The 26703-nt window shown below is 47.3% G+C and overlaps 1 protein-coding gene across 1 annotated transcript; it reads left to right on the top strand.

Moving 5' to 3' along the window:
• The first annotated feature begins 2161 nt into the window (after positions 1-2161).
• Positions 2162-25850, top strand: LOC122934786 (zinc finger protein OZF-like). Its single transcript, XM_044290488.1, has 3 exons — positions 2162-2172; positions 15002-15059; positions 23315-25850. The coding sequence occupies exon 3, from the start codon at positions 23326-23328 to the stop codon at positions 24886-24888; it is 1563 nt and encodes a 520-aa protein (XP_044146423.1). The 5' UTR covers positions 2162-2172; positions 15002-15059; positions 23315-23325; the 3' UTR covers positions 24889-25850.
• The last annotated feature ends 853 nt before the right edge of the window (positions 25851-26703 follow it).

Genomic DNA, 26703 nt, shown 5'->3' with positions numbered 1-26703 from the left:
CCAACCAAAGATGGAGAAGGACAGAGACCACATGGCTGCAAGGATATTGGACCTCACCCTGGAGATCATCTCTTTGATAACCGGAGAGGTGAGAGTCTCACATGACATCACTCTTATCTCTAGTAATAAACCAGGGAAATGTCTGGAAAGGTGAAGGATTCTTAGAATCTCTGTAGTGATCGGCGTCTCCCCATACACAGGATTACACAGTAGTGAAGAAGTCGTCTGGTGAGTGTGTGACACCCCGTGTGTCAGGAGGATGGAGCAGGACCCAGAGCCCCATCACCGAGCCTTTACTTCATTCCCTGATACATGAGCAGAAGATCCTAGAACTTACCACCAGGATCACTGAGCTGCTGAGCGGAGAGGTGAGCGCTGCTGGGAATGCTGGGACATTGTACAATAACGCCAAGGGAGGGGTCTGGTAATGACTGTGTCCTTGTGTTGTCAGGTTCCTATAAGGTGTCAGGATGTCACTGTCTATTTCTCCATGGAGGAGTGGGAGTATTTAGAAGAACACAAGGATCTGTACAAGGACGCCATGATGGAGAATCACCAGTCCCTCACATCACCAGGTAAGAGGAGACCTTCCATGACTGTAGAGGAGAGAACAGTTTTGAATTAGAGTGCGGATGTAGATGTGCTGTGCCACAGATTTGGCTGGGGCTACTGCTTAAGGAGCAGTTAGATTGACACCCCCCGATCCGTACCCTTTAATCCATATGGGCGTCACTGCAGGGGAACCACCAGGCCACTAGTGTTGATCGCGAATATTCTAATCGCTAATTTTTATCGGGAATTCGTGAATATCTAGAATATAGTGCTATATCTTTGTAATCACGAATATTCTAGATGTTTTTCATCAGTCCCCATGATCCCTCACTGCTTCTTGCTTGCGGGCCAATGAGAAGGCTGCAATGTCTTTGACTTTAGGAGTAGTGTTGATCTTGAATTTTCGTATCGCTAATTTTTATCGCTAATATTCCGATTGCTGATTTTCGCAATCAAGAAAATAATGACTGGAGATCACGAATTCTCAAATTCGTGCATATATAATAAGTATATTCACCCAAATATTCATGAAATATTGCGAATTTGAATATTGCCCCTGTCGCTCATCACTGCAGGCCACTACATTTGGAAGTAGTCTCTGTTCAGTGGCTGCTGACCCACTGGGATCAAGAGATACCAATGAAAAGCACCGAGGGATCAGTCAGAACTGTAGCCACAAGACAAGCAAAGACAGGGAGCGTTTGCGCAATGCAGTAAACAGTGCAAAGATCAGAGTAGGCAGCACAGGGTCAGTACTGGAAACAGGCAGAGGTCAGGCAGCAATAAGTTAAATCCAGTTACCAGGCAGAGGTGAGGCCGCTTTCAGACGAGTAAGTGTCACACTCCGGACTCACAGCGCAGCACCCGTCCTGACCTCCCAGCACTGCCGGGGTCGCATTATACTGATTTATGACGCTATGTAACCCTTACAGTTCTGGAATGTATTGGATAACACTGATAGCATTATGTCGGTGTTATTCAATACATTCCAGACCTCTAAGGCTTACATAGCATCATAAATAAATATAATGCTTTGCGACCCTGGCAGTGCTGGAAGTTCAGGACGGGTGCTGCAATGTGAGTCCGCAGCGTGACACTCACTTGTATGAAAGCAGCCTAAATGTGCAACTGAACTCAAGAGTGGAGCTCCTTGGTAGGAAACTAGCAACTAGAACCTCTTACTCAGACACCATTCCACAGAGGAGGGAGCCTTAAATATCCCAGGGAGTCTAGCCATAGAATGGACAGATAAGGGCCACACATGCTGGCCCTTTAAGAACCAGAAGAAGCACATGCCCTATAGGAGAAAAAAGGCCAAGAGCTGGCCACAGATCAGAACGCTGTGGACAGAACATTGAAAGGCGAACAGATATGGACCACCGGAGGGAAGAATCGGGTAAGCGTTCCAGCGGCTGTGTCTTCAAGGAACAAGGAGATGTCAGCAGCCACGGACCGGCCGGCATCACAGATTCACTCATCGTCGGATATAGACAATGTATTCAGTCACTGTGTGTTTTCCTACAGATGGATCCAGTGAGAGAAATCCACCAGAGAGATGTCCCAGTCCTCAGTATTCCCAGGACTGTCCAGGGAGAAACCAAATTCCCACTGGATCATCAGGTAGGTGAAGCTGAGGTTTCTACAAATCCTCTATAGACTGATGTAATGGAGCTTTCTACTGACCTCCCCAGCAGCAGTGGAGTATACTGTACGCTCCATCTACTGACCTCCCCCAGCAGCAGTGGAGTATACTGTACTCTCCATCTACTGACCTCCCCCAGCAGTGGAGTATACTGTACTCTCCATCTACTGACCTCCCCCAGCAGCAGTGGAGTATACTGTACTCTCCATCTACTGACCTCCCCCAGCAGCAGTGGAGTATACTGTACTCTCCATCTACTGACCTCCCCCAGCAGCAGTGGAGTATACTGTACTCTCCTCTACTGACCTCCCCCAGCAGCAGTGGAGTATACTGTACTCTCTACTGACCTCCCCCAGCAGCAGTGGAGTATACTGTACTCTCCATCTACTGACCTCCCCCAGCAGCAGTGGAGTATACTGTACTCTCCATCTACTGACCTCCCCCAGCAGCAGTGGAGTATACTGTACTCTCCATCTACTGACCTCCCCCAGCAGTGGAGTATACTGTACTCTCCATCTACTGACCTCCCCAGCAGCAGTGGAGTATACTGTACTCTCCATCTACTGACCTCCCCCAGCAGTGGAGTATACTGTACTCTCCATCTACTGACCTCCCCCAGCAGCAGTGGAGTATACTGTACTCTCCATCTACTGACCTCCCCAGCAGCAGTGGAGTATACTGTACTCTCCATCTACTGACCTCCCCCAGCAGCAGTGGAGTATACTGTACTCTCCATCTACTGACCTCCCCCAGCAGCAGTGGAGTATACTGTACGCTCCATCTACTGACCTCCCCCAGCAGCAGTGGAGTATACTGTACTCTCCATCTACTGACCTCCCCCAGCAGCAGTGGAGTATACTGTACTCTCCATCTACTGACCTCCCCAGCAGTGGAGTATACTGTACTCTCCGTCTACTGACCTCCCCCAGCAGCAGTGGAGTATACTGTACTCTCCATCTACTGACCTCCCCAGCAGCAGTGGTATACTGTACTCTCCATCTACTGACCTCCCCCAGCAGCAGTGGAGTATACTGTACTCTCCATCTACTGACCTCCCCCAGCAGCAGTGGAGTATACTGTACTCTCCATCTACTGACCTCCCCCAGCAGCAGTGGAGTATACTGTACTCTCCATCTACTGACCTCCCCGCAGCAGTGGAGTATACTGTACTCTCCATCTACTGACCTCCCCGCAGCAGTGGAGTATACTGTACGCTCCATCTACTGACCTCCCCCAGCAGCAGTGGAGTATACTGTACTCTCCATCTACTGACCTCCCCCAGCAGCAGTGGAGTATACTGTACTCTCCATCTACTGACCTCCCCCAGCAGCAGTGGAGTATACTGTACTCTCCATCTACTGACCTCCCCCAGCAGCAGTGGAGTATACTGTACTCTCCATCTACTGACCTCCCCAGCAGCAGTGGAGTATACTGTACTCTCCATCTACTGACCTCCCCCAGCAGCAGTGGAGTATACTGTACTCTCCATCTACTGACCTCCCCCAGCAGCAGTGGAGTATACTGTACTCTCCATCTACTGACCTCCCCCAGCAGCAGTGGAGTATACTGTACTCTCCATCTACTGACCTCCCCCAGCAGCAGTGGAGTATACTGTACTCTCCATCTACTGACCTCCCCCAGCAGCAGTGGAGTATACTGTACTCTCCATCTACTGACCTCCCCCAGCAGCAGTGGAGTATACTGTACTCTCCATCTACTGACCTCCCCCAGCAGCAGTGGAGTATACTGTACTCTCCGTCTACTGACCTCCCCCAGCAGCAGTGGAGTATACTGTACTCTCCATCTACTGACCTCCCCCAGCAGCAGTGGAGTATACTGTACTCTCCGTCTACTGACCTCCCCCAGCAGCAGTGGAGTATACTGTACTCTCCATCTACTGACCTCCCCCAGCAGCAGTGGAGTATACTGTACTCTCCGTCTACTGACCTCCCCCAGCAGCAGTGGAGTATACTGTACTCTCCATCTACTGACCTCCCCCAGCAGCAGTGGAGTATACTGTACCTCCATCTACTGACCTCCCCCAGCAGCAGTGGAGTATACTGTACTCTCCATCTACTGACCTCCCCCAGCAGCAGTGGAGTATACTGTACTCTCCATCTACTGACCTCCCCCAGCAGCAGTGGAGTATACTGTACTCTCCATCTACTGACCTCCCCCAGCAGCAGTGGAGTATACTGTACTCTCCATCTACTGACCTCCCCCAGCAGCAGTGGAGTATACTGTACTCTCCATCTACTGACCTCCCCCAGCAGCAGTGGAGTATACTGTACTCTCCGTCTACTGACCTCCCCCAGCAGCAGTGGAGTATACTGTACTCTCCATCTACTGACCTCCCCCAGCAGCAGTGGAGTATACTGTACTCTCCCTACTGACCTCCCCCAGCAGCAGTGGAGTATACTGTACTCTCCATCTACTGACCTCCCCCAGCAGCAGTGGAGTATACTGTACCTCCGTCTACTGACCTCCCCCAGCAGCAGTGGAGTATACTGTACTCTCCATCTACTGACCTCCCCAGCAGCAGTGGAGTATACTGTACTCTCCATCTACTGACCTCCCCAGCAGCAGTGGAGTATACTGTACTCTCCATCTACTGACCTCCCCAGCAGCAGTGGAGTATACTGTACTCTCCATCTACTGACCTCCCCCAGCAGCAGTGGAGTATACTGTACTCTCCATCTACTGACCTCCCCCAGCAGCAGTGGAGTATACTGTACTCTCCATCTACTGACCTCCCCCAGCAGCAGTGGAGTATACTGTACTCTCCATCTACTGACCTCCCCCAGCAGCAGTGGAGTATACTGTACTCTCCATCTACTGACCTCCCCCAGCAGCAGTGGAGTATACTGTACTCTCCCTACTGACCTCCCCCAGCAGCAGTGGAGTATACTGTACTCTCCATCTACTGACCTCCCCCAGCAGCAGTGGAGTATACTGTACTCTCCATCTACTGACCTCCCCCAGCAGTGGAGTATACTGTACTCTCCATCTACTGACCTCCCCAGCAGCAGTGGAGTATACTGTACTCTCCATCTACTGACCTCCCCCAGCAGCAGTGGAGTATACTGTACTCTCCATCTACTGACCTCCCCAGCAGCAGTGGAGTATACTGTACTCTCCATCTACTGACCTCCCCCAGCAGCAGTGGAGTATACTGTACTCTCCATACTGACCTCCCCCAGCAGCAGTGGAGTATACTGTACTCTCATCTACTGACCTCCCCCAGCAGCAGTGGAGTATACTGTACTCTCCATCTACTGACCTCCCCCAGCAGCAGTGGAGTATACTGTACTCTCCATCTACTGACCTCCCCCAGCAGCAGTGGAGTATACTGTACTCTCCATCTACTGACCTCCCCCAGCAGCAGTGGAGTATACTGTACTCTCCATCTACTGACCTCCCCCAGCAGCAGTGGAGTATACTGTACTCTCCATCTACTGACCTCCCCCAGCAGCAGTGGAGTATACTGTACTCTCCATCTACTGACCTCCCCCAGCAGCAGTGGAGTATACTGTACTCTCCATCTACTGACCTCCCCCAGCAGCAGTGGAGTATACTGTACTCTCCATCTACTGACCTCCCCCAGCAGCAGTGGAGTATACTGTACTCTCCATCTACTGACCTCCCCCAGCAGCAGTGGAGTATACTGTACGCTCCATCTACTGACCTCCCCCAGCAGCAGTGGAGTATACTGTACTCTCCATCTACTGACCTCCCCCAGCAGCAGTGGAGTATACTGTACTCTCCATCTACTGACCTCCCCCAGCAGCAGTGGAGTATACTGTACTCTCCATCTACTGACCTCCCCCAGCAGCAGTGGAGTATACTGTACTCTCCATCTACTGACCTCCCCCAGCAGCAGTGGAGTATACTGTACTCTCCATCTACTGACCTCCCCCAGCAGCAGTGGAGTATACTGTACTCTCCATCTACTGACCTCCCCCAGCAGCAGTGGAGTATACTGTACTCTCCATCTACTGACCTCCCCCAGCAGCAGTGGAGTATACTGTACTCTCCGTCTACTGACCTCCCCCAGCAGCAGTGGAGTATACTGTACTCTCCATCTACTGACCTCCCCCAGCAGCAGTGGAGTATACTGTACTCTCCATCTACTGACCTCCCCCAGCAGCAGTGGAGTATACTGTACTCTCCATCTACTGACCTCCCCCAGCAGCAGGTGGAGTATACTGTACTCTCCATCTACTGACCTCCCCCAGCAGCAGTGGAGTATACTGTACGCTCCATCTACTGACCGCCCCCAGCAGCAGTGGAGTATACTGTACGCTCCATCTACTGACCTCCCCCAGCAGCAGTGGGTATACTGTACGCTCCATCTACTGACCTCCCCCAGCAGCAGTGGAGTATACTGTACTCTCCCTCTACTGACCTCCCCAGCAGCAGTGGAGTATACTGTACTCTCCATCTACTGACCTCCCCCAGCAGAGTGAGTATACTGTACTCTCCGTCTACTGACCTCCCCCAGCAGCAGTGGAGTATACTGTACTCTCCGTCTACTGACCTCCCCCAGCAGCAGTGGAGTATACTGTACGCTCCGTCTACTGACCTCCCCCAGCAGCAGTTGGAGTATACTATGTTACTCTCCCGTCTACTGACCTCCCCCCCGCCAGCAGTGGAGTATACTGTACTCTCCATCTACTGACCTCCCCCAGCAGCAGTGGAGTATACTGTACTCTCCCTACTGACCTCCCCCAGCAGCAGTGGAGTATACTGTACTCTCCATCTACTGACCTCCCCAGCAGCAGTGGAGTATACTGTACGCTCCATCTACTGACCTCCCCCAGCAGTGGAGTATACTGTACTCTCCATCTACTGACCTCCCCCAGCAGCAGTGGAGTATACTGTACTCTCCATCTACTGACCTCCCCCAGCAGCAGTGGAGTATACTGTACTCTCCATCTACTGACCTCCCCCAGCAGCAGTGGAGTATACTGTACTCTCCATCTACTGACCTCCCCCAGCAAGTGGAGTATACTGTACGCTCCATCTACTGACCTCCCCCAGCAGCAGTGGAGTATACTGTACTCTCCATCTACTGACCTCCCCCAGCAGCAGTGGAGTATACTGTACTCCATCTACTGACCTCCCCCAGCAGCAGTGGAGTATACTGTACTCTCCATCTACTGACCTCCCCCAGCAGTGGAGTATACTGTACTCTCCATCTACTGACCTCCCCCAGCAGTGGAGTATACTGTACTCTCCATCTACTGACCTCCCCCAGCAGTGGAGTATACTGTACTCTCCATCTACTGACCTCCCCCAGCAGCAGTGGAGTATACTGTACTCTCCATCTACTGACCTCCCCCAGCAGCAGTGGAGTATACTGTACTCTCCATCTACTGACCTCCCCCAGCAGCAGTGGAGTATACTGTACTCTCCATCTACTGACCTCCCCCAGCAGCAGTGGAGTATACTGTACTCTCCATCTACTGACCTCCCCCAGCAGCAGTGGAGTATACTGTACTCTCCATCTACTGACCTCCCCCAGCAGCAGTGGAGTATACTGTACGCTCCATCTACTGACCTCCCCCAGCAGTGGAGTATACTGTACTCTCCATCTACTGACCTCCCCCAGCAGCAGTGGAGTATACTGTACTCTCCATCTACTGACCTCCCCCAGCAGCAGTGGAGTATACTGTACGCTCCATCTACTGACCTCCCCAGCAGCAGTGGAGTATACTGTACGCTCCATCTACTGACCTCCCCCAGCAGCAGTGGAGTATACTGTACGCTCTCATCTACTGACCTCCCCCAGCAGCAGTGGAGTATACTGTACTCTCCATCTACTGACCTCCCCCAGCAGCAGTGGAGTATACTGTACTCTCCATCTACTGACCTCCCCCAGCAGCAGTGGAGTATACGTACTCTCCATCTACTGACCTCCCCCAGCAGCAGTGGAGTATACTGTACTCTCCATCTACTGACCTCCCCCAGCAGCAGTGGAGTATACTGTACGCTCCATCTACTGACCTCCCCCAGCAGCAGTGGAGTATACTGTACTCTCCATCTACTGACCTCCCCCAGCAGCAGTGGAGTATACTGTACTCTCCATCTACTGACCTCCCCCAGCAGCAGTGGAGTATACTGTACTCTCCATCTACTGACCTCCCCCAGCAGCAGTGGAGTATACTGTACTCTCCATCTACTGACCTCCCCAGCAGGCAGTGAGTATACTTTACTCTCCATCTACTGACCTCCCCCAGCAGCAGTGGAGTATACTGTACTCTCCATTCTACTGACCTCCCCCAGCAGCAGTGGAGTATACTGTACTCTCCATCTACTCCCAGCAGCAGTGGAGTATACTGTACTCTCCATCTACTGACCCCCCAGCAGCAGTGCAGTATACTGTACGCTCCGTCTACTGACCTCCCCCCAGCAGCAGTGGAGTATACTGTACGCTCCATCTACTGACCTCCCCCAGCAGCAGTGGAGTATACTGTACTCTCCGTCTACTGACCTCCCCCAGCAGCAGTGGAGTATACTGTACTCTCCATCTACTGACCTCCTCCAGCAGCAGTGGAGTATACTGTACTCTCCATCTACTGACCTCCTCCAGCAGCAGTGGAGTATACTGTACGCTCCATCTACTGACCTCCCCCAGCAGCAGTGCAGTATACTGTACTCTGTGTTTCATGTTATTGTTGTTTGCAAATGGTTTCTGGTGTCATAAAAGATTGTATTAATTGTAAATAAATGGAACTTGTCAGCAACAAAATGGCCCCTAATCTGCCCCCTTTAACCCTTTCCTGACATCCGCCATACATGTACGGCGGATGCTGGGCCTCTAAAGATGGTGCCTGTTCCGGAGCAAGTGCCTTAGCCGTCAGGTGCTTGCAGTTCCATACAGCAGACATACAGGGCTATTGTCTATGATCAGTGATAATGCCGTTCACAGACGTTTATCCCCTCAGATGCTCTGTTCAAATGCTTCTGAGATTTAAAAAACCCAGAAGCACACACTTTCTGATCAGGAACACTTTTCCCTGGCTGAAATCGGGGAAGGCGTCCCATAGTAGTAATAGGCCAGAAGCTGTAGAAAGCTTTTAGGACTATTACTTGTATATTCCAATGCAGGTTCACCCTGTTTACCCAAATTTAAAATAAAAGTAAATATTCAAAAATATAGACATTATAGGCATTATTGCCTCCGATAACACCCGTACTATTCAAAGCTAAAAATATTGATCCCTTACGGCGAATGGTGTAATGGAAAAAAAACATACCACAAAATGGTATCAATAAAAACTACAGATCGTTCCGCAAAAATATTAGCTCTTACACAGCTCTGTAGACATAACTAAAAATGTTTTGGGGGTCTGAATATGGAGATGAAAATAAAAAAAAAAAATTTTCAATAGTAATTTTTTTTTCAGTATTAAAAAACTATGAAAACTGTATTATTCGCCCTATAAGACGCATGTAACGAACCAGCAGGCGCGTACCCACTGTGACAATACTCTGGAGGGGCGTAACTAAGCAACACCGGGTTTTCACTAGCGCCTCTGGTGGTGAGGATAGACTTGGGGGCCAGGGGCTACTTTAGAGACTAAACCAAGTCAGTGGCAGCTGGTCCAGCAGACCGGAAGATGCCAACAATGGTACCAACAGAGGCAGACAGCAATGCCGATACAGATTCGGATCCAGATTCAGATACAGATTAGATCTGTACCGGTCACGTACACACACACACACAGGGGGGAGGATAGTAACCACTGCGCTCAACCCTCACCCCTGCCCCTGCCTACTTGCCTCACGAGTCCTGATGACAGGGGACAACTAGATGGCAGTCCCTAACTTAGAATACGTGCAGGAAGGACAGACAAGACAAATAACGGATAGTGAACGGACCGGGTCAAAACCAAGAGGACCACGCAGTACAGAGGGATAAGCAAAGAAAGGTCAGGAGAAGCTGGGGTCATAAATACCAGGAGAGTCGAGAAGTACCAAAGGAGTCCGCAAAGAATAGTCGGGTGGAAGCCAAGGTCAATATACCAGGAAGGATGCGCAGTACAGGAGGAGCAGGCAAAGGATTGTCAGGGAACAGGATAAGGTAAGTACACAGGTATCCAACAACTGCCAGGAACCTAAATTAACAGGCAACCTGTGGCCAGCAGGCTGCCTGTATTTATAGTGGGGAGTGAGGGTCATGTGACGTGGCCAGTGTCACATGACCGACAGACCGACCAGTCGAGCACCGAGTGATTAGCTCGGCGCTCAAGGCAGACCTAGGAGCAGGGAGCCTCCCAGCTAGCAAAGCCGCCCTGGGAACGAGGTCAAACACAGATCCTCGCTCCCGAAGCTAAGTAGCAGGCCTGTGGCTGATGGGAGACCGAGTGCACTCCGTTACAAGATTCAGATACAGGAATTCATATACAGATACAGATTCGGGAATTCCCCCACCAGGGAAACCAGGAACCCCCTTCCGGAGGCAGTACGGAACAAACAGAATATACAGGCAGAAACAGATAACGGATGCAGTTATGCACTGCTAGGCGCTCAGACGCAGATACGCTCTGCTAGGCGATACAGGAACAAATAACATAATACAGGGCAGATACAGACAGAACAGGACATGGCAAAAACAAGGTACAGAATACAACAATGTAAAATCATGCGGAACCATACACACGGGCAGATGGTAAGAACCCCTTGGGTCAGCAGCAAGGAGCTACATCTACAACAAAACAGAACTGACCCCAAGCCCCACAGCTCACAGGAACTTAAGGCTGCATAACAAGGCTCCTGGGAGGACACAAACCCCTGGAACAACAGACAGGGAGTGTTAACCCCATCAGAACCGGATACTCAGATACTCAAGAATCACGCACAGGCGGATACAGGATCGGGGGTGTTGCCCTTGGCAACCAGGAACTCGGTATACAGAACTACAGACACAGTTAAAGGGGTACACACGTACACGGGCAGGTTCGCACCAGATACAGCAGCCAGTACGCAGCAAAAAGCAAGCAGCCTGCACGGAATCAGCCTAAGCCAGTACGCAAAAGGTGTGTAGCCAGCCTGCACGGTATCACACAGTATGGTGAACCGCACCGTGACAATGCACCCACCTAGGATGTAGAGGAGAGTAAAAATATTTTTCCAGACCTCAGCTCAGAGCCCCACTCAGACCCCCATATTAATAAGACCCCCCCCAATCAGACATCAGATCAGACACCATGTTACTATGACCCCCATTCAGACCTGAGATCAGACCCCCATGTTAATAAGACCTCCTCAGATAAGACAAAAAATAAACTCACCTCTCCTGTTTAGGACGCCCCTCCTGAGATTCCTTGCTCTTCCTGCTGTGCTGTGACCCGATGTTGCAGAAAGTCACAAAGTACGCCGACATCCTCACGCTGTGCGCAGGTCACAACACAGCGCGCAGAGCCTGCAGTAGAAGACCAAGAAGCGGGGAGTACAGAGCTAGCACGGGGAGAGCTCCCCGATCCTCCTGTACTAATTAGTGCTTCCATCATTTTTTTCTAGCTTCCCACTACATCATATGCAATAATAAATAGTGCCACTAGAAAGTACAACCCAGAGATGCAGTGCGGAAGCATGGATCGGAACCCCACGGAAGCACTACGGAGTCCTTCCGCTGTGTTTCTGGCTGTGTATGCACTACCGTCGCATGCGGTCCGCGATCCGCATGTGGCTGCTCCACGGTTGTGTGCATGAGCCCTAATTCAAATTTTATTGCACAAACTTCCCAATGATAAGTTTGTTTTTGCAAATTAAAAAATGTGAAATTATTATGCACAACAGAGTTTCAAAACATTTTATAGGTTGTAAAGAACTGAAATTTTCAGAATTAACTCTTTCAGACCTAGAAGATTTTTCCTTTTTCACTTCTCGCCTTTCTGGGGCAAAAAAAATGTTTTATTTTTCAGTTTACATAAGCGTACGAGGGCTTGTATTTTGCAGGACAGGTTGCACTTTCTAATGCCACCATTTATTACTTCATAGGATGTAGAGCGGAAAAATTGTGGTGAAATTGGAGAAAAACACAATTCCGCAACAGTTTTATGGGTTTTGCTTTTATGGCGTTCTCCATACTGTATAACTGACCTGTTACTTTCATTTTCCAGGTCAGTATGATTACGGAGATATGACATATGTATAGTTTTTCTTGCATTTTATAACAAAAAACAAACAAAAAAAAACTGTGTGCTGTTCGCATCTGCACTTCTGTTCCACGACCCCGAACTTCCGGTCCGTGGCTCCGCAAGAGTGACGCCTGTCATCTGTGTGTCATACTGACTTACAGTACTGCTTCACTTACTTCAGCAGACTCACTCTGTATGTTTCCGCAATGCACAGTGTTCTACACCAATATACAGGCTCTCTGAAGCCGGGAAATAACAGTTTTTTTTTTACACAATTCAACACAAATAAATTCTGATCAAATCGAATCTTTTTGGGAAATTCGGTGAACCGTCCGAATCAAATTTTTGAAAAATTCGCTCATCTCTATTTATCAACATTGAGGACCAAGGTGAGTTTATCTCTCTCCTGCTCTCCTATGCGTCCCCCTCCCTCTCTCCCTGGCTCTCCCCCATCAGGCCACGCAGTTACTTTATTGGTGGCTGTGGCTGACCGCGTCACAGTGAGGAGGGAGGGACGTTCTCCCTTCTTCTCCACTGTGCAGCTGCTTATGAGAACATGGTGTGCACTGAGCTTTGCGCGCACCATGTTCACTGATAGTGAGTGATACTAAGTTGCACAATAGCAAAAAAATGCCAAGCCCGGTATCAAATGAGGTACTAACTTATCGAAAAAGTATAGAGACTTCAGTACTCGGTGCAACCCTACTGGGTACACTGTAAGAGGGCATTTTTTCTACTGGCACATATTATGGGGGCTTTATTACAACTGGGGCACTATAGGCAGACATTTTTATTTCTGTGGCATACTGTCGTGGCTGTCATTACTGCAGGGGGGCATTATCTCTGCTGGGGGCATATTTACTACTGGGGCACACTGGGGGCTCTGATACTACTGGGGCTTTATGGTGGGCTTTAATACTACTGAAGGGCACTATGGAGGGCTTTATTACTACTGGAGCACAATACCATGAGGCGTTAGTCCTACTGGGGGCATTTTGGTGTGCTTTATTACTACTGGGGGACCATGAGGAACATGATTACTAGTATGGACAATATGGGGGCATTTACCTTTGGGGAACTATTACTACAAAGGGCACTGTGGGAGATAATTATTATTATTGGTGGGACTTTTGGGAGCACTATGACTATGGGGCGCACCCTGGCACATTACTTTTGGGAGACACTATGGTTACTGCACTATTACTGTCAGGGGAACTATCTGCTGGGTGCAATTACTTTTGAGGGCACTTTGTGTGCCAATCCTTTTTGAATGGGGCACTGTCTGTGTGGTACTAGCATTGTCTGGAGGACTATCTGTTTCTGCAATATAGTATTGGGGAACACGGCAACTATTGAGGGTGGCAGAATAGGGTGTTTAGAAGGTGAGAGGATGATGGAAAAGTAGAAATCTAAGATTTCTTTGTGGCGAACTGAGAACGTCAGTGGATGTAAGAGGTATGTGGTGCTGTATTTTCCTATATGTTTGGTAGGGCGTAATGTAATGACCATCCATCATGGGTATTAATGGGGTGTCATTGACAGGATGATTAACGCTGCAGCACCGGGATCAAAAATGTGTCTCTACTTTTATTATTTTATGACATTGTAATCAACTTTCCCAAAAATATATTTTACATGATTGGGCAACCACAAAACTAATACATACCTCCAGACAGATCCTAAAATTATTACAGGCCCCAAAATAATATAGACCGCAAATCAGACTTTAAAATGAGTACACATCCCATACTTATACAGACCCCAAATCAGCATCAAAATGTATTGCAGGGGAGTCCTCTCCTGCATAACGGAAACTGGACGGATCCATTATGCAGCCCATAGACTTCTATTATTATGGAATGAACAACGGAATACCTCTAAAAGCATTCCATTATGCATTCCTTCATAGAATTGCATTATGGTCCGTGGTAATGGAATACATAACGCAATTCACCTTTAACCAGTAAATTCGCTCATATCTAATGACAACGAATAGATCTGGCATTGCTGGCTATTTATGATCAGCCCAGTGATGTGACTGCCTGCCTGTTCATGGTGTTCCATACTGTACTGCAGCTCCTGCTCCTCCTGGTGCCATTACTACTACCCCTAAATGGCTGCCCATTGCCTGCCTTTTTTGTGAGGTTTCTCATTGCACTGCTGCTCCCAAAAAAGGGAGAATTTTTGGGCAGGCATCTGCCTCCAATACAGGACAAATATTGTAATGTTTTTCATTTTAAAAAACATAACACATGAGACGGCACAGTGTCTTTTTAAACAGGCTGCTTCTTAACACTGTCAATAATGTGTTTACCCAGAGCTATACAGATCAGTGTCATTCTGACATTATTTAATATTAAATGGCTTAAAAGGGGGAGCGGAGAGAAAAATATTAAAAAGAAACACAAGAGAAATAATGTGTCCTAGGAGATCTTAGAGTGTGATATACCAGATCTCAGGCCAATCGGAGCACTTGTAATTGAGGTAGAATCGATTCAGACCCAAATAGAATACTTGGAGTGATTTGTTCGAATTAAACCCGAAACAAATTTCAAGAAATTAGCTCATCTCTAATTCATGTCTTGTAGAAGTGTTTGATTTTCGCTGGACATAAGAAAAACTAGCAGCGGGGTATATTTTTCTCATGTCTTTCATCTTGCAGGAAAGTTCTGGTGAAACGACGAGAGGACTTGAAAAACCCATCTCAGTGTCTGTGAAAGGTAAGAGCCTTTCATCAATCTTTTTTGATTGTAAATGTCTTTATAAATAGGACAATTGATAGGAAGTTCAGAGAAACCTCCTCTTCATCATCATTAATGATACAATGAATATTAATAATTCATTTAATGCCATAATATCCCTTGATCTTCATTGGCATCGGTAAAATGTGACACAATGTGAAAAGATTCAATCACAAACACAAAAATGATTGGAGGGTAAATGCCGAATCAGAATGAAGGTCACATGATACGATAGGCCAAATAAGCTGTAGTATGTGGACCCATGGGGTCCTTCTCGAGTCAGAGTGCTCCGGTTGTCCATATGCCCTCGCAAACCGGTTCCCACCTTGCAGGGGAGATCAGTAGTACAGGATGTAAGCATTCAGTCAGATTAGGGCCTATGTAAAGGGAGAATATTAATCACCAATATTTATGCAAATATCGGTAATTAATATTCATAAATAGGAAGAGCCTAATAGTGATGACTCCGCCTATTTATACCTTTATATAATAACAGTTACAATACTTTCGCTATGCTTTACACTAATCACTAATTCTAGCTGCATGCGCCTTACTAACTCGCTACCGCTAACAAGTACACGCTACACAAAGGGTACAAATATAACGGTATTTATTTAACACACTAAGCACGCAATACACTAACAATACACAGCACTACACATATACAATACTCAAACTACGCTACACGTTCCCAATTCCACCCATAAACTAACTAGACAATTCACACATACAAGTAATATTAACAACCCACCCCACCTGACTAATTCTATCCCTATGGGGTGCGACAAGGGTAGACGGTGGTCTTACAGGGGTGTAAGCCAACCACAAACACTAAGGATTAACAATGGGGAGCTGTACAGCAATGCAGGGGTGAAGTACCCTGCAAGTGTACAGTGGGGGGGGGGTGTGCAGGGGTTAATAACAGGGTAACAGAATGCACAGGGTAAATCAGGGGAACAGGGTTAAAGGGATAGGCAGGGAAGGGGTGAATATGGTTGGCACTGCAAGGGAGGTACAATGCCATGCCAGCGTATACTCAGCCATCTCCAGGGCCAAATGGCCTCTCTTCCTTCAGGCAGCAGTCCTCATGTGTCTCTGCTTCTAGTCCGGTTGCCAGCCTGTTCCTTTGTCTTGGACTGATATATAAGTCCCTCTCACCCCCCCCCCCTTTCCAGGGGTGTGACATCATCGTGTGCGTGTGACGGAATGCATGCACTCAGATTGCAGCAGACAACTGGCTGGCCCCCTGAGGCTCACAATCTGTACAGCCAAAGACACCATGGCACCACAAACACACACACCCATGTCATAAACAGTCTCTAGACAGAAGGTGGGGGAGCCCTGCTGGAATGTACAGGGCTCTATTCATCTTCTGAAGTGACCAGAAACTGGACAATCCAGCCATCTGTTGCCATCACCCGCAGGTAGGCGGGGGGGGGGGGGGGCTCTATGGCTGGGGGACATAACTGGCCACATGCATATAAGACAATTGGGGCATATCTATATATATACCCAACTCTAATGTAAGTATAAATGGACATGTGTGCAGCATACAGACATATCCACATATGCAGACATAACACTATGACCTTCCCCCCTCTGGCCATACAGGGCCAATATATATGTATATACGCACATATGCACAATTATACACATATACATAGTACATATATATATCCACATCTATAAAGGGGCAGATACATATACATGTCCTCCTGATAATATATATACACATATATAAGGGGCATATATATATATATATATGTCATAAGGGGCCACAGCCATATATATATTATAAGGGGCACGGTCTAAAGGAGGCACATATTTCCCACAGGGGCCACCATGAGCCCCTGGGGATCACCATGGGCAGACGTGCGCAGATGCTGGGCACATCTGCGCACATCGTCCCATGATGCTGTGGTTAATGTATGCACATATATACCATACATGCCCGCACGTGTTTGCAGGCATGCATGGATATATATGCATACGTCTCAACCCTTCCTCAACAATCCCCCTGTTGTCGGACTATATAATACGACAATATATTGGGGGAACGGGTTGAGATATATTTGCCCCCCCCTTCAACCCCATCCTTGGTGGAAGTTCAGGAAGAACTGTAGTGCACACTGATCTTTAGGTACTTAAACATCCCTCATCCAGCTTCCTCCGACCTGCCCTCCACCGTAACCCACTCCTCCATCCACAGGATACACCGTCTTCTTCTCGCTGGATACCACACACCCACAATCTCTTTAACAGTCTTTTAGTGTCGGCCACCCCCACTTTGGAGTGACCACACCCCCACAGTCTCTCGGTAATTCTGCCGATCTTCAGGTATCTTCGTCCCCCCCAATTCTGGAGCGGGTTCACCCTTACAGTCTCAGTCCCAACTTTCTTCTATCCAACGTCTGTTTCCATCTTGATGGGTGCGGTTCTCCCGTGGACAGATTAATAGGTCTTTACAAGGCAGGTCAGACTCTTAAGCGGTGATGTCATAGTACCTAAATTCTACTGCAGAGAACACCTCCGCCACACTACACCTCCAGCCCTTCCCTTAAGAACCTCACCGTTCCAGGGTTCAAGGTGGCAAATGAATGATGCCTGTCCCTAGCGTGACCTAACCTTATCCCCATTCACACAAAATACATGTTACATCCCATCAAACACCACCAAATTCCATTACATGTGTGTACCCATAGAGACTCATGCAACCTGGCATTCCTCTCTACCTCCAAAGACACAGGTAGGTCGTAGACCCCTGTGTCAATGGGAAACGACTATAGGATACAAATGTGTACAGTCAAATGATAGCTCACCGCAGTGCGTTGGGCGAGTTTTGGGCTGTCACACATTTGTACCTAGAGTGTCTATGGGTACACCATCGACCGACAAACAAAATCAATAAATACAATGTGCTATGAGGTTTCAGGGTAGTACAAGTATACATCCCGAACCCTCATAGAAAACAATGTGTGTCCATACAATAATATTTGGCTACAGGAACCATGTTTGGTTATGTCCTGAGCCTCCTCCTCCGGATAGTTCTGTACAGTTCTGTCTGGTTCTGGTGTATCTTGGTCAATAAGTCCCTTGACCCTCCGACTGTAGATGACGATCACCAGAACCAGAAGAAGTTTCACTGGGTGAAACAAGTGATATGCTCTTCCACCCGAACGTCTCCAAATCTTCCTCCAGAGCCTTAAATAATGCTCCCGCTGGATTGTGGCACAGTCTTCCATCTCTAGAACACCTCTAGGCAGAGGTCGCTTGGTTGCCAAAATCCAGTGGGATCCTCTGGAGCCTCCCAAGAGTGTCAGGGGGAATAGCTGGCCTCTTCCGTGGCCTCTCCTGGGTTTTTCTTCCGCTCCATATAAAACCTATGGCAGAAGAAAATACCAGGTGCTCCCAGGGGAATTTCTCCCCTAACGGTGCAGTTAAATGTACAAGAATTCCCAGCACCAATACCTTTGACCCATGGGTAGAGAAAGGTATTGGGCTGCCCTTTGTCTCACATGACTCCTCATTATCCCAACACTGGTGTCTGAACACCCTACCTTCAGAGGAGCGTGTCCTCTGTTACACATCCCTCTGCACCAACAGATAAGGATGGCCTCCCTACTAGGTTAGGATAACTGGAGTTCTGTGGACAAAGCACCATCTTGATGGCACCGCATCCCTGTCCACTCATGTGTACCCAGGCTGACTTCCCCCTGTGATCCCATCTTGTGGAGGCCCGCAGAACCAACGGCATAGGCATGCCCCGGCTCCTCAGGACCCCACAACACAAGAACACAGTCCACACTCCGCTGCCAAACACTCTGCGTCCAATCCCTATCAGAGCTGTGCTACCTGCTCGGACTAGAATTAAGTGCGCAGCACAACATTACACCAATGTTGTCTGTCCGCCCCAGTCCCCAGCGCAACACAGCCCTACCGAAAACCTTGAGCACAACAGTGTTATCCGTATCGATCCGAGACCCTGGTTGCCCAGAATAATATCACATCATCCTTTGTGTGCTGCATGAAGAAGGTCCTTATGCCTTCTCCCGACCAGCAGGATTTCCCGTGTGATATTATCTGCTCGCTACCCTATACGTTCTCGATCCACAGTATAACACTGCTCCACTCCAAGGGGACACAGAATGAAACAAGACAGCAGACGGGACATTACAACACTACATAAATCAGCCTGGTGGAACACACTCATAGACAAGGACCACCATCATTATCAAAGAGAACGTTACAATGGACAACAAAAACACACAACATGGACATGTATAGGGTACAAACGGTGTAACAAATAGTACAGGGGTGTCAAATGTTGCCTAGCCTAGCTTGGCCACTCTGGCTCCTCAGCAGCTGATGATGCCGCCAAGAGGTTACCCCTTTATGGCCAAGCTGACTAGACCCCGCTGCACGATTTGCTACCTGAATCCCATCACTGGACACATTGCAATTACTTGCACAAGGGCAATTCCTTGCAATGTGTCCTTTGTTCCCACACCTGAAGCACCTGATTGGGCTTACTGTCCTGTGTGTTTTGCAGTGCTTCGCTATATGACCCAAGCCACCACAAGCAAAGCATTTGATGTTTGCCTGGTGTGGCCTAGGTCCGTCCACACTGCAACCGCGCTCCCTGAATTGTTCCATCTTCAGGGAGGCACTTTTCACGATGTTTCTTTTCCCCAAAGTCAGGGAGAAATCTCTGTTAGTCTGGACAGGCTTGGTCTGGTGATTTGGCCTGTCACAGACTACTCTCCCCCCTATTTGCCCTGCATAGGGCAAAATTTTGGGATATTCCGACCCTGACTTTATGGGAAAAGAAAGGGCCGGCACCAACTTGGTGATGACCTGTTGCATGCCAGACATTAGCTGGGACCTTACAGCAACCTCAGCCTTCAATTTGGCTACCGTCACATTAGTAGAGGCAGTCCGCTCCTTGAAGGCCTTGACCTCAGTATAAGACTGGGTCAACTTAGCCTCAATTTCCTCCTTCTGCTTCTGCAGCTCTACTAATTGTGACTGTATCCTAGCCACCTGCGCATCTCGGTCAACAGTAGACTGCACATTCTCCGCCAGCTGTGCCCGCAATGCCGAAACCTGGTCGGAACTATTGGCACAGCACTGGCAGTGAACAGCCGGAGGAATTGTCTCTGTTGACTGAGACACCAGCGCCACTTCCTTTGGCTTACAGATGCTAGCCTCAAACGTATGAACGAGTTTGGCCAGCATCCGAAGCCGTTTAGTGGCCTTATTCAACACCGTCCGTTTGTTAACACAAAGCTTGTCATAACTACAAGCCTGTGCCAACAAATCGGACCACAGCATTTCTGCTGACTTGTATGTGGTGGGGAGGATGGGATTGAATGTACTGTGTTTTCTCAAGTGTTGCAGTGTGGGGAAGTCCATACTCACCGTTTGAGCGTCCATCTTCTCCTTGGGGCCGTACCTCCTCGCAGCTGCTTGGAAGAAGTCCATTTTCCCGGATCGCCTCTTCCCGACCAGCCTGACTTTGTACGCTGCTCCCACGAAGATGGATCTCTTCCAGTGACGTATCCTCTTCTCCCTCGCAATCACTCGAGCGATGTAGTGACCGTGCAAAGCAAATAGCAAAATATTAATTCACAGATAGAACATAGATTCTCTGCTAAAGATTTTGATCTGCGTTTGGTGCTGTGAGGAAGAGTCGCGTTTCCTGTCCGAATTATCAGGTCCTAGACGCTCAGACCGCTGACCACGTCTCTCTTGCCTGACAATTCACAGGACAACCGACCTCTAGCCTCAAAACCAAACACAGATTTCAAAATCTAAGCAGTGGGCCTGACTCGCCAATGTAAAGGGAGAATATTAATCACCAATATTTATGCAAATATCGGTAATTAATATTCATAAATAGGAAGAGCCTAATAGTGATGACTCCGCCTATTTATACCTTTATATAATAACAGTTACAATACTTTCGCTATGCTTTACACTAATCACTAATTCTAGCTGCATGCGCCTTACTAACTCGCTACCGCTAACAAGTACACGCTACACAAAGGGTACAAATATAACGGTATTTATTTAACACACTAAGCACGCAATACACTAACAATACACAGCACTACACATATACAATACTCAAACTACGCTACACGTTCCCAATTCCACCCATAAACTAACTAGACAATTCACACATACAAGTAATATTAACAACCCACCCCACCTGACTAATTCTATCCCTATGGGGTGCGACAAGGGTAGACGGTGGTCTTACAGGGGTGTAAGCCAACCACAAACACTAAGGATTAACAATGGGGAGCTGTACAGCAATGCAGGGGTGAAGTACCCTGCAAGTGTACAGTGGGGGGGGGGTGTGCAGGGGTTAACAGAATGCACAGGGTAAATCAGGGGAACAGGGTTAAAGGGATAGGCAGGGAAGGGGTGAATATGGTTGGCACTGCAAGGGAGGTACAATGCCATGCCAGCGTATACTCAGCCATCTCCAGGGCCAAATGGCCTCTCTTCCTTCAGGCAGCAGTCCTCATGTGTCTCTGCTTCTAGTCCGGTTGCCAGCCTGTTCCTTTGTCTTGGACTGATATATAAGTCCCTCTCACCCCCCCCCCCCTTTCCAGGGGTGTGACATCATCGTGTGCGTGTGACGGAATGCATGCACTCAGATTGCAGCAGACAACTGGCTGGCCCCCTGAGGCTCACAATCTGTACAGCCAAGGACACCATGGCACCACAAACACACACACCCATGTCATAAACAGTCTCTAGACAGAAGGTGGGGGAGCCCTGCTGGAATGTACAGGGCTCTATTCATCTTCTGAAGTGACCAGAAACTGGACAATCCAGCCATCTGTTGCCATCACCCGCAGGTAGGCGGGGGGGGGGGGGGGGCTCTATGGCTGGGGGACATAACTGGCCACATGCATATAAGACAATTGGGGCATATCTATATATACCCAACTCTAATGTAAGTATAAATGGACATGTGTGCAGCATACAGACATATCCACATATGCAGACATAACACTATGACCTTCCCCCCTCTGGCCATACAGGGCCAATATATATGTATATACGCACATATGCACAATTATACACATATACATAGTACATATATATATATCCACATCCATAAAGGGGCAGATACATATACATGTCCTCCTGATAATATATATACACATATATAAGCGGCATATATATATATATATGTCATAAGGGGCCACAGCCATATATATATTATAAGGGGCACGGTCTAAAGGAGGCACATATTTCCCACAGGGGCCACCATGAGCCCCTGGGGATCACCATGGGCAGACGTGCGCAGATGCTGGGCACATCTGCGCACATCGTCCCATGATGCTGTGGTTAATGTATGCACATATATACCATACATGCCCGCACGTGTTTGCAGGCATGCATGGATATATATGCATACGTCTCAACCCTTCCTCAACAGCCTAGTCCTAAAGATGAAGGGTAAATAGCCGTTGAAATAATAACGTGAAAAGTGAAGGCATCTAATGATGATAAGAGAAATAAGGGGAGGAGGACACTTCCAAATTAGCTGGTAAAAACTGATAAAACCAAACCTGTTGAGATGAAAGTACTTGTAATTTAAAAAACACTGGTTTCCATATCATGAGACAATGATAAGGAAAAGGTAGCAGTTATCCAAAGACCGATCAAAGGCAATTTAAAATAGGTGAACCTTTTAGACAAGAGGGAGGCTCTGCAAGAAAAAGTAAATGTGTAAAGTACTTTTACCAAACTAGTCTTCATTCAGTATAGGCCAGCATCACAGGAGATGTTGCAGGAAGCCCAGCAGGGAAGCAGGGGAAGGTGGGGGAGAGGGCAGTTTTGCAGATCTGGGGATTTCTATACTGATGAGATCCAGCTAAGAAGGAAGTTGCCAATGAGGGCCAGGCAGCCAAGATCACAAGAGGTAGATCTTGATCCTAAAGGAATCCTGGGTCTGAGAATAGACGAGCCTCACCTATTTCTGACAAAAAGGGCAAAGGGAATCGCCAGTGATAGGAGATCCCTCAATCCTGAAACAAGTCAACCAGTGGTTTTAGAATGACACATTGAACCAATATGTGGTGGGGAAAAGTTTATATCAGTGTGTTTATGAAGGGGATGCTACAGGTTATTGAAGATGGTAGTGATTACATTTCCTGGCTTGCAATTGTCTCAATAAAGCTGCGAAAATAATATAATTTTGTTTCATTTTTCAGTGGAAGACGGGATGAGCGACTCCTATGGACATCTCGATTTATCTTCCCATCATGAAGCAGAAGATAACAATACCACACAAGATGATTCAATAACTCATAATGTACCCTCAGTCCTTCACAGCAGAGATCCATCCACTCATACTGCTGGTCACAAGAAACCTTCATCCAAGCAATTACTGATTGGCAAAACAAGAACTAAACAGAAATGTGAGAAACATTTTAAAATGAAATCTAATCTTTTTTTGCATGAGAGAAATTGCAGAGATAACAGGTCATTTTCATGCTTGACGTGTGGGAAATCTTTTAGCATGAAATCCATTCTAGTTAGACATCAGAGAACTCACACTGGGGAGAATCTGTATTCATGTCCTGAATGTGGGAAAGGCTTTAACAAACAATCAAGTTTTATTCTGCATCAGAGAACTCATACAGGGGAGAAGCCATTTTCATGTCTTGAATGTGGAAAGTGCTTTAGTCGGAAATCAAATCTTGTTGCCCATCAGAGAACTCACACAGGGGAGAAGCTGTATTCATGTCCTGAATGTGGCAAAGGCTTTAACAGTAAATCAAATTTTTCTCAGCATCAGAGAACTCATACAGGAGAAAAACCATTTCCATGTCTTGAATGCGGGAAATGCTTTAGTCGGAAGACACATCTTGTTACACATCAGAGAACTCACACAGGAGAGAAGCCATTTGTGTGTCCTGAATGTGGGAAGTGTTTTGATGTGAAGTCATGGCTTATACAACATCAAAGAATCCACACAGGGGAGAAGCCATTTTCATGTTCAGAATGTGGGAAATGTTTTAGTCAAAAATCACATCTTGTTAAACATCAGAGAACTCACACGGGGGAGAAGCCATTTATGTGTCCAGAGTGTGGGAAGTGCTTTAGTCAGAAATCAAATCTTGTTGCACATCAGATAACTCACATAGGAGTACATCAGAGAACTCAAATAGGAGAGAAGCCATTTATGTGTCCTGAATGTGGGAAGTATTTTAGGGTGAGGTCAGTGCTTAAAAATCATCTAAGAACTCACACAGGCGAGAAGCCATTTCCATGTCTTAAATGCGGGAAATGTTTTGGTCAGAAATTATACCTTGTTAGACATCAGAGAAGTCACACATGGGAGAATCCATTTATGTGTTCTGACTGTGGGAAGTCTTTTGGTGTGAAATCATTGCTTATAAAACATCTAAGAAGTCACACAAGAGGGATTCCATTTTCATGCTCTGAATGCTCAGAATGTGGGAAGCGTTTTAGCCAGAAATCAAATCTTGTGAAACATCTAAGAACCCACTTAGGAGAAAAGTCATTTTCATGTCTTGAATGTGGAAAATGCTTTAGTCAGAAAGCAAATCTTGTTAGACATCAGATAACTCACACAGGAGAGAAGCCATTTTCATGTTCACAATGTGGGAAATGTTTTAGCTGTCAAGGAAGTGTTGTTCGACATGAGAGAATTCACACAGATGAGAAGCCATATTTATGTGGAAAATGTGGTAAGTCTTTTATGCAGAAATCAAGTCTTGCTAAACATGAGAGAATTCACTTAGAAGAGAAGCCATTGTAATGTTGAGATTGTAAGACATGTGAGAGATGTGGAGCTTCATTGTGAGACCTGCTGCCTAATCATGTCTTCTGTATAACTTAAAGCAATTGTCCAGTTTCCCATATTAATGACCTATCCTTAGCATAGGTCATCAATATCAGATCAGCAGGGGTCCGACTCCTAGAAACCCAAACGATCAGCTACAAGCACTGTGGTCCTTTCAGTGTTTCCATGCCAAGGACACTGCAGGGATTGCGCAGTGTAATAATAGTTGCTTCATTTCATTCACTTGAATGGGACGGAGCAGTTATAGTTACACTGCACTTACTGCTGCAGTGTCTATGGTATGCATGTAAGAGCCAGGGGTCCGCAGCACTTGTATGGAAGGTTTGCCGGGAGTCAGACCCCAAATGATCTGATATTGATGACCAATAGGTCATCAATAAGAGAAACCGGTCAACTCCATGAGGATCAGTGTTGTATTCGTATGGCACAGACAGGAATACTCAGAAGACCTGCACCAAACTATTGTGATATTGTAATCTCATGGGCACTGGTATTGTGCCCTCAAGAGCAGGACCACAGCTGTGCTACACAGGTGTCATCCTGCTTGAACAACAGAGATCACTGATCACTGTTTAACTCCCTGTGAGCTGTGATCAAAGCTGATGAGAGAAAGCAAGGGATCATCCCGTTTGACTTAATTCAGACATCATGATGAAAATACTGAAGCAAAGCTGTCATCTTCCAGGTCAAAAGGGTGTAACATATTGTTTTAGGGTGTGGTCAATTTCCCATCAATATGATTTCATAAGGAGAAAACATAATGCAGGGTAACTACAGATAGCAGGATCTCAGCCTGTGTAGCTGCTAAAGATGAAAGCCAAGTGATGTACACTGACGAGCAAAAAGGTAACAATGTTTTGAACTTTTGACTTTCAGGCTCCATATCTCACCATCCAGTACATCTATCTTCATTCAGCAGGACCTGCGCTGACATCACCACGCTCATCACGTGGTGAGCGCGATGACGTCAGTGAAGGTCCTTTTGCAGGTCCTTCAAGAAGAAAAAAGAAGAGGATCCCGGGTGCGCGATCAAGTGGATGGGGTGAGTAAAGTTTTTATTATTTTTTAACCTTCAATTGACATTTGACTTTGCATTCTGTATTAAAGAATGCTATTATTTTCCATTATAACCATGATATAATGGAAAATAATAAAATCTACAGAACACCGAACCCACACCCGAACTTCAGTGAAGAAGTCCGGGTTCGGGCCTGGGTACCAAACATTCAGTTTTTTATCATGTGCGTGCAAAATACATTGCACTCGCGTGGAAAAAACTGAAGAACGCAACGATTTTCCTATCCGGCCCTCACCAGCGACGCCCGTGTGAAAGAGGCCTTACTGTTTTGCTTCTGGTGGTGGAACAATATTTTTTTTCTTGTATACTACAAATCACAACCTGTTCTCACATTCCCTAATAGCTCAGTGTGTTATTAGGTTTATTCCCAAGCAAAAGAGCACTGGTTCAAATCCTGGAGCAGCCATGATAAATATTTACCAAGAAAAGAGAAATGGCATCATCCAGCTCATCGATAGTGGTATCTCAGCCAAGAAAATGGCCAACCTGCATCATGTGAGTGCCATCACAGTTGAAAAAATACGAAATGAAATCTGTCCATCCATTCCAAAGCCAAGAGGTGGATGTCCAGGCAAAATATCGGAGTCAACAGGTCGGCTCATCACAAGGTCTATCCGTTCTGGTGCGACAAACATGGAAGTGGAGGTGGCTCGTATGCTTCATAATAGTGATATCACAGACGTCCATGTAAG

The sequence above is a fragment of the Bufo gargarizans genome, chromosome 4, assembly GCF_014858855.1.
Source record: "Bufo gargarizans isolate SCDJY-AF-19 chromosome 4, ASM1485885v1, whole genome shotgun sequence".
Classification (NCBI taxonomy): Eukaryota; Metazoa; Chordata; class Amphibia; order Anura; family Bufonidae; genus Bufo; species Bufo gargarizans.
Note: the sequence above shows the minus strand (reverse complement) of the source record. Positions and strands in the feature narration are given on the sequence as shown.